Genomic DNA, 13398 nt, shown 5'->3' with positions numbered 1-13398 from the left:
GCCTGGATAATGACGTAGGCACAGCTCTCTCATCTCACTTTGATAAATCTGTGAGGGACATGCTTTGGCAGCACTGCAGGTCCACAGAGGTCTTGGCAGGACGGGACATTTCTGCATAAATCTACAGGACTCCTGAGCTTTGCGTGTTGTTGTTGTTGTTGTGTCTGTTGTCTGTCCTCCTCCTCCACAGTCCCCTGCGAGGAAATAGAAGGTGAGTCAGCACAGAGAAGCTGTTTGAGCATTTGGCTGAGGCTCCAAGAGAGAAAAGAGAAGAGAGATGATTAATTCTACCATTTAGTTTTTTGTTTTTTCTATGAGAAAAAGCAAACATGAAAACATATCACTTGTATTTATTTTTATCCATTACTTATTGACAATTTGTTGTTGATTGTGTTCAGATAACAGCTCTTTTGACTTTGTTTTACTAATCTAAAATAGTTAATTTAATTTTTTTTTAATGTGATCATGTTCTGCTGGTTTTGTTAAGTGCAAAACAAATGCATTAGTCTAAAAAAGTGAAATCAGCTGTTTGAGTATTTATTATGATGCAGCAGTGGAGTCAGATAAGTCAAATCTCCTGAGGTACAAGCAGCATTAACCTTCTTAACCTTCCATGTGTTGGTGTTCTGCATTGTAGTTACTGCGAATGCGGGTGCTCCTGTGTGTAAATGAGTGTGTGTGTGAGTGAGTGTGTGTGTGTTTGCACAAAGGTACAAAACAGGTCAACGTAGATGCGGGATTTGAAGACTGATAAAAGCTGATGTGTTTTCCACACCCCCACCCCACTGTCATTGTGTTGCTGTGATACAGTAATCCTCTCTTATGTAACTGAGTGGAGCTCTCTCTCTCTGACTCTCTTTCTCTCTGTCTCTCTCTCTCTCTCTTTCACTGGACACACTCATACACATGCACATGGGAACACACATGTAAATATCAATCATCCCAGTTGCTACCTGCAAGTACATGTACATGAAGTGATGCAGGGGGCAACAAAAAGAAAGTAGAACAGTGATTATATTTAAAATACGTGGTTAATTTTTTTTTTTGCTGTCAGGGATTGATAATGAACTTAAAAGAAAACAGAGTAAAAATTAATGAACAATGAAACAACAATGAAAGAAGATGAAGGAATCGTACAGTAAGTGCCAAAGAGCTGTTTACTGGCTTCATTAGTGCTGTGTACATGCAATATCCCATTCATTTATTTGTTCTTTCATGGCAACAGTTATTACCATGTGTTCATGTTTGTGGGTGTAGTTGTAGCTTTTTGTGTGAAAATCAATTTGTTTCCAGTGTACCTAGAATTGGAAAGTGATAGTAAATTAAGCATCATACACATTCTATAGGATAATTTTCTACATAGCTTGTCATTGCAATGTAATGTAATGAAACATACACTTGCTGTTATTTTTTTTTTTTTTTGGCTTGAAATTTTGGTGATTTGCAATTTTTTTTAAGTGATTGATTCATTGGCCGAATGTAAATAAAAAGTGCATGAGAGTCAGAAATGAAATGAAATATTACATGTAAACTCCTACATTTAGCTGCTTTTTCCAGCTATTAGCTAGATACTTCACTCAAGGGACAGAAACATAGCTCAAATTCAATTAAATTTTAATATAATTTTTATTCTGCAAAGTATGTGTATAAGTGCAGTAGTTCTGCAAAAGTGAAATTTAGTAAATGCATGAATCTTAACTCGAACAAAGTCTTCAGAAACACTGAAATAGTGTTGTCTCAAAATTCTCAAATATAGCAAAAAGGTAAATACCTTTGGATGCCTGTCAAAATCCCAAGGTAGGAATTCTGAGTGTAATCAACATTTGTTATACATTCAGTTATACGTTGATTTTGTTTGTGTGTGAATGTGGTTCAGCAAGTGCACAGTGTGTGCGTATGGAGGTGTGAGGAGAGAGTGAAGTTTGCGGTGCTGCTTCACTGTGTGTGATTTCTCGTTGTGTGTGTTTTGCAGGTGACAATGCGGGATCACACGTCCAGTGCTAATGTGGAGGAGCTGCTGAGGCAGTCTCAGATGGAGTTACAGTGGATCCAGAGACAGCTGGCCATGATCGCTGCCAGAAACATACACCATCATCACTTGCACAGCAAGGGCAAGGTACTGTGGTTCCACATATTGTAGGTCTGTGTTGCTACTACTGCTACGACAACTAAATTTAATTTAAATAAATGTAATTTCTCAGCTTCTCAGACAAAGCAATGAAACAAAAGTACACAGTAAAATGAAGGCTACAAAGGAATCAGGTTGTAATATGCTCTGTATTGACTGAATAGGTATCTTTGATTCATAAACTACAAATGCATGGTTGATAATTGATAATAATATGCAAGTAATTTATGGTAGAAGGCCTTTAAAAGTAAGTACAAGGTCGTATTCTATTTTGATCATGCATTGTAATCTCCCATGCTGTGGAAATTACATTTAGAATAATTACATTTAGAATATTGCCCTCCGTTAATGTCTATATGGATTTAGAGTCCTGCTAACCATGGTAAAATGATCCTGGCACTAACATAAAACAGACCTCCTCTCCACTTCAGAGGAGGAAATCTGGGGACAAAGCATCAAATTTATGAACTGTCCTTAGCAAAAAGGAACATCTGCTCAACCTAATCTGATCTTCATTACACCGTTATGACGTAACATCATTTTTAGAGTTATCAGCCTCCACAGTTTGCCAGCCACCTTCTCCAGTACATTCTTTACAACACAGAAATGGAGCTGTGCAACGCCCTTAGTTGTGGGGTGTGTGATGTCTACCTTTTTATTCCTCCATGCTGGCAACAGCTGTGGCCGGAAGCAATATGTTTTTGGGAATGTACGTCTGTCTGTCCCATACTCGTGAACGCCATATATCAGGAACGCCTTCAGGGAATTTCTTAACATTTGGCATAAATGTTCACCTGATCTCAAGGATTAACTGGTCAGATGCTGGTGATCAAAGATCAAGATCTCTGTGACCTCATAAAAAGAATTTTTTTGGCCTTAACTCAAGAATTTATTGGCTTCTCTCTAGTTTAATCTGATTCCAGCTGTGCAAATACATGTTCTCCAGTTGTTAGGTAGAGTTTTCCTTTTCTAAACAAATCCATTGTTTTCAACTGTTTACCTCACCTGACCCTAGTAAATGCACACCTGTGTGCTGTTGTGTTATTAACTCTTTCTTTAGCAAACATGTTTTAGTGTTTAAATTCCACCAAGTTGAGAAAGAGACTAGACCATGATGTGGTCCAAAGCTAACAGCTTGTTCAAGTAGTTAAATGACACTTTGCCCTCAGCTATTTGCATATGTAAAGAGGTCAGTGCGTATTTCTGCCCAATCCAGTTTCCATCTGTTCCTGAACCCCGGTCTCACTGGGCTTCATGTCATGCCTGAAAACCAGTTCTCTGCGAGAGCAATGCGTCTACCGTAAGGATGGGAACAGACAGTGAATAAGCGTTGCTAGGCAACAGAGTGGATCAGAGCGTACGTTCTGCTTTCTCTCCTCCCTCACGCACACTTAGTGTCTCTTTCTTTCTGTCCTCTCCTCTGTCCTGTGCCTCACTCCCAGTGTTAAACAGAGAACGGCTATCGACAGAACGCGCTGAGTACCTGCTGCTGATGTAACCTCACTAAAAGCACCACACTGATTTAATTTGAGTTCCCCTGATCTGGGATTTAGAGAAGGTGAAGAGAGCAAAGGGATGCTTGTACGTGAGGTCTGTCCAGGAACATGACAGCGTAGATTTGATTTGATGCCTGCAGAAAGTTATAGTACGATATGTGATAATATCAAGGAGAAGCAAATGACTGAATTATAGTGGGATATAAAAGAGATATATCTCTATAAATGTGGATAAATTGATAGATGTATGCATCACTGCTTCTGTCAGCAAAACAGAAAATCATTATCTTCTCTCTGTCAGAAAGTAAGACACAGAGGAGACAAGAATGCTGGACCAAGATCGGCTCTGCTTGGGAAATGTATTCACAGGAGAAAAAACAAATGCTTATCTATGATGTAATGATTTACACATCACTGCTCAACAGACTCACACAGCCCATTTAAATGAAAGCTGTCATGCAGAGGCCTGTTTTTTTTTTTCCCCCTTGCATGTGTGACGTTTTTGGTCAGTTGAGCAGGCCGAGCACACGCCTGCATATGAGCGAGACAGAGAGTGAAAAAGAAGGGAGGGGGAGATTTTTAAAGCACAACTGGAAGGAAGGAGCAGAGCTTGCAAGGGAAAGCGTTAACACATTGAGGGATGGGACTGAGTGAGTGTGTGAGAGTACCATGAAGCCACGGTAGCTGTTTTTGCTCTCGCTGTCAGAGTGAGATCTCCAGCCTGCTGCAGCTGCGTACAGATCAGACCAAGCCATTAAAGCTGCAGATTGGAAACTCTCATTGCAACCGCACGCACAGGCACTCACACACCGGCATACACGTGTACACACCTTGGACGTGTTGCCTCTGCCTTCAATGCCAGCTTGTGATGTGACGTGAAGGGAGGAGAGTCATTTTGGGACAAAGTGGGTACTGCTTTTAAGGTAGGGATAATGTCATTATTTGTATTGGGAAAAACATACATGTGTGCACACTAGGATTGTTGTCCCACCTCCCTTTTTTAGATGTTATTAATTTTTCTGAATCTCAAAACACACAAATGATACAGTGGATCAGCTACTGCAGCTGCTGTGATTCTCAATGCATTTTGGGAAACATAAGATAAAGTGTATTCCCCATGGAGTAGTGGCTAAGTGATGTTGAGTGATAATGAATTTTTTCTCTCCTGAGTAGTTAACTCTGGATTTATAGCAGACTGTCTGACCCCCCCACCCCCTCCATGTAAAACACTGTGTTGTGTTGTGGACAGGAATAGTTTGAAAGGACTGATTTTCTTTTGTTGCAAATCTGTTTAATGGCAGATCAGTAGCTGAACATCTACCACTGAGTGCATCAGGCAGCGCTGATGTCAGTATTTCACTCAAACACCAGATGGCGATATGACAATCTATTTAAATCACACCTAGTCTGAATAAGATTACCTTAGGGTATCCTGGTGGCTTGGTTGGCTGAGCACATGCCACTTAACCACAATGCCCTTGGTTCTCATCCAGCCACCACATGCAGCTTTCCTTAATCCATTCTACTGCGTCCCTTTATCATAAGTCATCCAACAATGCAGAAATGCCACACTAATACGAGCAAATGAAGATAGTATTTAGTGAGCCATTCGATGAATACACACATAACATTTGTCTGTGTCATGATGAATTAAAATCAGTAGCTATTAATTACTGAAAAAGTGGAAAGGAGCCTTACTGTGCATGCCATAAAGTAGCAAAAAGCCTCTATTACATAATTATATGCTGTAAAATCTTAATAGCTACCCACATTATCTGCTTTGCTTAATAAACAGTTACCCCAGCTTCCAATTGTTCATCAGTCTAAAATGGATAATCCATTTACAGTGTATCCATGATTAGTGTTGTCCACAGTGGCGTTCAGGTCAGACAATTCACAGAAGTTGTGTTCCCTGTGTTTTGTTTTTTTTTCCTGCTAGTGGGACATGTATTTTTTCTCAATTAATTAATTCCTTTGCTCCTTTGTGCTCTTTCCACTCATAGAGTATTTATGTTTTTCGGTGTCTTACAGTCATCCACAGTGGTGTAGGTCTGCCACAAATTGTTGTAGCCCTTCTTCTTACCCACAAAGCCTATGGAAAACATAGCACATACAAATTAGCCAATGTTCCATCACTTAATGATCAGCACAATGCCAAAGTCTGGATGTATTTGTACCATTTGTAGTATGTGGAATAACTAATAGACACTTGGGATGCAATGTGCTTTTTACCGGGTGACTTTCCAAAAGTGTGTTTCTGGAGTAGATGCACGGCCCACAATGTTTCTCTGCACCTTTCACCGTGTCCCTTTCACATCCTCCCCTTCTGGCTCACATTCAGCTGGTGATGATGTCAGAATTTCCTCCGGCCGCTGAGTTGCCGCGAACGCGTCATGATTCCCATCTCTGACGCCACTCCTGTCAGAGCAGCTTTGGCAGCTCCCTCAGTACAAGGATGATGTCTCCCAAGTGGACGGCACGATAGGGTCCTGCCCGACTCTGGACTGGTTGCAGTCACAGCTTCCAGATTTGTGCCATTACTCATCCTGACTGACTGATTTGGGAACTGAGCTTATATGTCTCACTAAGTCTCACTAAGATGTCTCAACCTGATTGATTACCTGTCTGATTATTTTCTTTTTCTTTGTCTTTTTTTTTTTTTTTGGAGAACATAACATTTTTATGCCAGTGGTTTTCTGGTCTAAATGACTCATAAATCAGTTCTCACATGGATGCCCATATGCCCTAATATCTCACTCTAAATAGGCTAACTGAATGTGTTAGTCTGCCAGTCTGTTTGGAAACCCAACAGTAGTACTGGTTGGCACGTCTATCCATCTGTCTGTCTGTTCTTGGAAAGTCCACCGTATTACACTGCTGGGTCTATCTGTAGGCTTGTCTGCTTGGCAGGTCTGCTGTATTAGCAGGTGGATCTGGCTGTCTTTCTGTCTGGTTGGCAGGTCCATCATATACTGGCTTTGGTAGCTTTGGCTGTCATTGTAAACTGATATCTTGCCTGCAACTTTGTTTTTAGTATTTGCTTTGCAGAGGATGGCTTACAGTCAGGGGATCTGATTGTTGTTTATGTGTGAGTTCTTTGTGGACCTGACAAGATACCAAATGTTCTGGTAACATGCTAATTGATATATCAGAATAATATAAACTGATGTTAGAACCATCTGTTGGTCTGTCATAGCTTACTGCAAGTAAAATTCTGTAAAGTGCACAAAAAGGACAATGAACTGATATTTTCACTATTTCCTTAACTTTCCTCCAAATAGAAAAAAAGTAATTAATTTTTTTTTGACTGAGAACAGAGATAAAAGCGTGAAAAGAGAAATGAGAACAGGCTTCAGAGTAATGCAGCACAGGTTTCTTTTGTCTCTGGTGGTAATGTTTTCCTCTTAAAGCTGTGGTAAGAGTCGAGTGCCTGGGCTGGCTAAGTGTGCTTTTTCAGGAGGCAAATGGGAAGACTACACCTCATTTGGGATTTGAGATTGTAGCTCTCCAAAATGTTTCCATTTCATACATATATATTACTCAAAGTAGATGGACTAGAGTGGAGCATCACATTTATTTTTAGATTAACTTATAGAGAAGAGTTCTTTCTTCTGACACAAAACAGAAAAGTGCATCCTTGCATGCTTGGAGGGTGTTTAATTTCAGGATGCACAGGCAGAGTTTACATCCACTTATTCCAAATCAGCTTTCTCCTTACCTCAGCCAAACAGCTGTGCAGTTCCTCTGCTATCTGCAACCACTTTGGTGGCCTCAAAGTGATTGGAAATTTTGAGAAGTACAAGTTTGACAGCAGAGCAGTTCTATTTCGAAACAAGACAACTGTGACAACTCAAAAAAAGTGCCATCAAATTGTACAAATTGATGTCTGGCACGAAGGAAGACTAACTGAGCAATACAAGAAACTATCCACACACCCCCAAGAGAAGCTTCCAGCCTGCCTAGTGCAGATATGCAGTATATTTCCATGGAGGGTTCAAGCGAGTGAAAATGCGATTTCAAAGGCTATTCTACGCCATCAAGAAAATTTCTAAGGAGAAAAACACTGACTGGCAAATCCTGCTGAGGCTCAAAACCTGTTGCAGTAGCAGCTTCATTTTCAGGCCTGGTAATCCTTTTCCTGTGACTGACCCTGCGGGATGGAACTAATGCCTGAGTACATCGCTGTAAGCAAGATTGACAGGAGCCCTATGTCCTTTTTTCAAAACTTATATTAATCAAGCGCTTGTTTCCTTCACATTTATAATTTTTTAGACTGGCAGGCCTGTCTATTAGTTGGTTGGTTGATTGGATGGTCTACCACTTTGTGTCCAAACTGAGTATCACAACACCTGTTGGATGACTTGCCTTGTCATTTTGTACCAATATTCGAGGTACCCAGAGGACAGTGATTTTGATGATCCTCTGACTCTGCAGACATTCATGTTTCCCAGAGAATGTACCATGGGGCTCACTTTTAATATGCTAATTACTTCTGCCAAGGAGGTTATGTTTTCACCTGTGTCTGTTTGTTTGTTGGTTTGTTTGTTTGTTTGTCACCAGATTAAGCAAAAAGAACTGAACCGATTTGTGGGCCAGGATTTGTGGGCATCAATATGTTAGCACTATCACTGTGAGCATTTTGCTCACATTAGCATTTAATATAAGTAGAGCCTCACAAAGCTGCTAGTCTTGCAAATGATAATGATATTAATATGACAAAAAATGTCTAATGTTGGTAATTTTGTCTTCCAGTCAAGGTATGAGGTTTCATCTCTGCAAGCTACAGGCCACTCAGTCTTCAATGTGAGCCGTTTTCGATTGCTGGAAGAGAGAAACCGAGCTCTGAAGCTTGAAGTAGCCACGCTTCGTCAAGAGAAACAGCAGTATAGGAAACTGGTAAATTTTCTACACTTTCCAATCCAGACTTTTTTTTTCCTCACACAGATACTTATTTTCTCTGTCTTTCTCAGTCACTCTTCACTGTTCACACATCCAACACCTGAGATGATATTGTTTTTGCCTGCAAATACCAGATTAAATGATATATACAGTACGTATTTACTGACAACTTTTCACCAGCTTTGAAACTACTCGGATGTTATTTTCATGGTACATATTGTATGTGTTTAAAGAACGTCAGTGAGTGCACTGCACTATAGTCCCTGTTGCAGCTTTTGTTCCTCAAGGACTCAACCATGTGTAGCGGAGTGACTCGTATGGCCCTATACACATATACTCCCTCCACTCGGTCTTGGTTATACAGACGTGGGCATGTGTAATGTGGTGTAAAATTGATAAGGAGGGGCGTGTCATTTGGTGTGTAATTTTTCATGGGAGTGTGTGTTTGTGGTGCTACATAATATATTTTTGTTTGCACTGTATGCTCACGCACGCAATTGTGTACATAGTGACTTTGTCCTTTGGAGGCCTCCCCCAGGTTGTCTCAGATGGAAAGGCGCGTGAGCTGTTGTCTTGGCAACACGCCCATTCGAAGGAGTGTGGACAGACTGGCAGAGGGGAACTGACAGAGCATAATGGGTGCTTCTGTTATGAGCCACAATGACTTGAAATTAGTTTCAGTAAAACAGAGGGAAACCCACATGTTACAGCTTCCATTTACAAACCTTATATTGATGTTGTCTCACTTCAGTAAGACTGTTACTGTCACACCACTCCTTTGGGTTGTGATTGAGCACAGTGCTGCCTTCTCCTCATCAGTGTGGTATAGAAGCATACAACAGTTCATAGCATACAACATGAGTATAAACAGAAACCAAAATAATTTGCTACAGTCTCCCACACGTTGCCTTCATATATGAAAACTAGATACAGTACAACTGAAGAATTACCCTCTGCTGTCAGTCTTTCTCCCACTGAGAAGAACAAAGTGTAAAACTTTGCAGTAGGAACTCTCCTTTCACTGTACGAGCCAATAAATCACTTATATAACATAACACAATGTTAACTTTTTTGAGCGTTCTTCATCTTTTACCTTTCTGTTTCTTCAGTAGAATTTATTGCAGCCTGCCCACTGGGAGATTTTGTCCATCTTCACAACCAAAACCTTGGCACCAACAGGCAGGCCCTGGTGTCTGTTACCATAGAAAACATGGAGTAGTCAGCAACATAATTCAATAAGGTTATGTAATTATGTGTGTGTGTGTGTGTGTGTGTGTGTCATCTGCATTTAGATCTCAGAAATTGTGGTCGACAGCACACATTTGATGACCGTGCTGCTTGTGCATTAGCGCGACATGTAAGGAAAAACAGAAGAGCAGCTCTTCCCCAGGTGACTGGGAAGAGTCACACAGAGAGGGATGTTATAGTAGGGTTGCAGTGCATAAACCCCTCATTGCAGAGATGAATGCACATTTCAGAGTTCAGTGGTGTAAAAACCACAGGCACTGCTCAACAGAGATGTGAAAAAAAAGTGACGTGGTCATATGAGTCATCCTGAATGCGTGACACCTACAGTGAGGGGATCCAGTGACTCTGTTATGCTGTGTGAGGCATTTTGCTGGCATGCTTTGGGTCCACTTGTTCCCTTAGAGGGAAGGATTACTGCAAATGCGTACAACGTTGTTGTGAGTGAACACCTTTATCCTATGATGACATGTCTATCCTGATGGGAGTGGTCTCTTCCAGGATGACAAGGGGTTAATGAATGATTTGATGAGTATGAAAATTATGTGACTCATACGGCTATGACCTTTGCAGTCACCATATCGCAGCCCAACTAAACACCTATGAGAGATTTTAGACCGACATGTTAGACAGTGCTCTCCACCACCATCATCAAGAGACCAAATGAGGGAGCGTCTTTAGGAAGAATGGTGTCCCATCCCTCCACCAGAGTTTAGAGACTTGTAGAATCAGTGAAGCTGTTCTGGTGACATGCGGTGGCCCAATACCTGACTAAAACACTTTTTGTTGGTTTTTCCTTTAATTTGTCATCCGTCTGTGTGTGACAGATACTGCTGGAGGTAGTCCAGCTGGGTGCCTGGCAGTCTTTTTGCTGTCACTGCTGACAGCTACACTCTCACAGACTGCATCATGGTCATTCATGCAAAGACAGACTCAGCTATGGATCAGTTAGACGAAGAGAAGCTCAGTCATGAGAGCCGGTCCATTCGTGCACATTTGCTCGAGCAGATACACTGTGGGCTTACCATTGTTAGGATACTGAAAAGTAGAAATAAATGGGGGAAAATGACACATGATCTTTTATAATACTTGTGATTTTAATACTAAAATTTATCGAATTTTTCTTTTTATTCTTTTCTTATCTTTTCTCTTCTTTCATTTTTAATCTTGTGAGGGCACAATTGGCTGGAAATTGATTTTTTTAACTACATAAATCACATAGTGTGCTAAAGGTAGAGGGCCATGGTCAAAAAATGATTTAAAATACATCCAGACAAAGCACACATTAAACTGAAGATCTGCAGCCTGAAAATCTGTACGTCTTTTCAACAGTGTAGGCACTGGCTGCTTCCTAAGAATTGCCTCCTTATTGTGGTGAAACTGTTTGAGGGGGTAGACTAAGGGAGACTCAAAGACATCTATGGATCAGGATCCATTCCTTCAGGAAAGAGAGACCACAGCCAGAGAAGGGAAAACTGTGCAAGCCAGGGAGCATTGCCAAATGTTGCTATAGTTGATGTAGTGGCCCACAAGGAAAGCTTCCTTGCAGAGTTGTTTTGGCCAGCTTGATGGGAAATGGTGCCTGTATTAGACAGTATTGCAAATAAGCAAAGACTTGATTAATTTTTGACCAGGCATTTTTACATCACTGCCCTGTTGTGTATTTAGGTAAGGGTGCTCAATCAGGCTGCCAGCCAAATGCCTAAAATCCACCACCTTGCACTGTTGCATTTTTATCCTGCATCGTTGAGAATAAATTTCATGGGGCACTTCAACTATATTCTATTGTCACTGTCTGTTCTTCCATTTCATTTGTTATTTTGTTACTTAAATGGCAAGAAAACATATGGAGAAGGTGGACTGCTTCCTAGAAAAAGAAAAAAAAAAAGGTTTGGAGTGGTTGCCTGGAAACAATCTGTGATGGACAGTCGGAGAAAGGTACCCTAGGTGAGGAATGACCTTCTGTGTGCTGTGTGACTGCTGCTAAAAGGCCACAGCTGTCTCCCTGGACACAATCCCTATGGCAACAATTGTGTACTGCTAGCAGCTGGCCCACTCAGATGATAGTCCTCATGATGACATGGGCTGTCCCAGTGCAAACAGGAACAACGTCTAATCAATAATCCCTAATAGCCTTGTTGTCTCAGCTGACCCAGTAACATCCATTTTAACTCCCTCTAATCAAAGATGCACAGACAAACCAGGGTTAATAATAGTCCAATGCCGTGTAACACAATTCAGCTGGAATAATAATACTACCACCACCCACAGGAGAGTCAGAAAATTCTCTTTGTTTTGACTCACAAGGCTGTTTTAGCAACTAATATAAGACAGGGTGTGTTTAGGCTGAGCTTTCTATTCTTTCCTTAATTGAGTTTATCTCAGACAGTGTTCTTTCAGATGGCACAAGTTGCCTCCATAACTACATTATCCTCTTTTTTCCCAGTCCATTTCCCAGTCCATTCCTTGTCTTCTTGTTACTTAAGTTAAACTACTGAGAGCCAAAACAAGGCACAGAAGAAAGGGTCAGCAGAGAGGAACAGCATGTTTTATTTTCTTATGGTACCACTTATTATACATATTGTGAATAATGCTATGAAACAAATGGGTCATACCTTGTAGACTTTGCTGGCTCAATAAGCATCAACCAAACGATGTGCAGCTCTATTCCCATAAGGGAAGACTCCAAATAGGACAGAGACCACTGAAGACACCAGTGGGCTAGTTTTCCATAGAACTGATACCTTGTCTCCTTGTACCTTATAACAAAGTAAACAATGAAGAAGACGATAACACAACTATCTTTGGAGATTTAGTAAAAGTCATAGTAAACCTGCCATGTTTCTGCCAACCTGCACATGTTGTCTTACAAAGCCAACAGTGAGAACATGCAAGCAGATTAGTTCGTTAGGGGTAGTGCTAGCTCGTCCTTAGAGTCTTCCACCTCTGAACCTTTTCATTCTTTTTATATTTCTTAACTCTTTCTTCTCTCACATCTCCTCTGTTCCCTCCCTCCTCACTTGTTCTGCCATAAATTCCAAGTCTTCCGCCCTCTCTCCGCTACGTCTGTGCCTTTGTCTTCTCCTCTGTCTCTATCATTATTCTCTACCCCCTCCCACTTCCTGTCCTAACCTCCTTACTGCCCACATCCAGGCAGAAAGGTTAACTGAGGCCACTGGTCTGGCCTGTGCAGCTTCATGCCTGCAGTAATCTAAGCAGATTTGATGTATATCACGGTATACCAGGGAGGGCAATGCCAGCCCATAATCAAATCTCAGGCATTTTCTGAGAGTTCATTCCAGACACACATTTTGAAATGAGATATACTTTCTTCCTGGTAGTGAGTGGATCACATTTATTCGATAACACCAATGTAATTTAAGGTTTGCGTATGATTATTATTACTTAGGAAACATCCTAACCCACAGCCACACTCAGAGGCTGCTACAACCTGATCTACTCTAGTTTTCATAGCTGATCCAGAAAGGCGTAGTCCTGTTGTTTTCAAAAATCATGCAAAGTGAGCTCCTAATCCACATAACCACAATTAATAATGTCTTTATTGTGCTGCCTCCAAAGCAGCTGCTCCTTCCAGTCTTTTTTGAGTTGGTGTTGGCTATGGAAAGAAAA

General features: G+C 41.0%; 1 protein-coding gene across 1 annotated transcript in view; it reads left to right on the top strand.

Moving 5' to 3' along the window:
- The first annotated feature begins 1978 nt into the window (after positions 1–1978).
- Positions 1979–13398, top strand: part of rimbp2a (RIMS binding protein 2a) — a 51999-nt gene continuing 40579 nt past the window's right edge. Inside the window, exons 1-2 of the mRNA XM_041059125.1 lie at positions 1979–2116; positions 8377–8520. Of these exons, the coding sequence (XP_040915059.1) occupies positions 1979–2116; positions 8377–8520 (282 nt within the window). The remainder of the gene's footprint in view (positions 2117–8376; positions 8521–13398) is intronic.

This window comes from Toxotes jaculatrix, chromosome 16 (assembly GCF_017976425.1).
Source record: "Toxotes jaculatrix isolate fToxJac2 chromosome 16, fToxJac2.pri, whole genome shotgun sequence".
NCBI lineage: Eukaryota > Metazoa > Chordata > Actinopteri > Toxotidae > Toxotes > Toxotes jaculatrix.
Note: the sequence above shows the minus strand (reverse complement) of the source record. Positions and strands in the feature narration are given on the sequence as shown.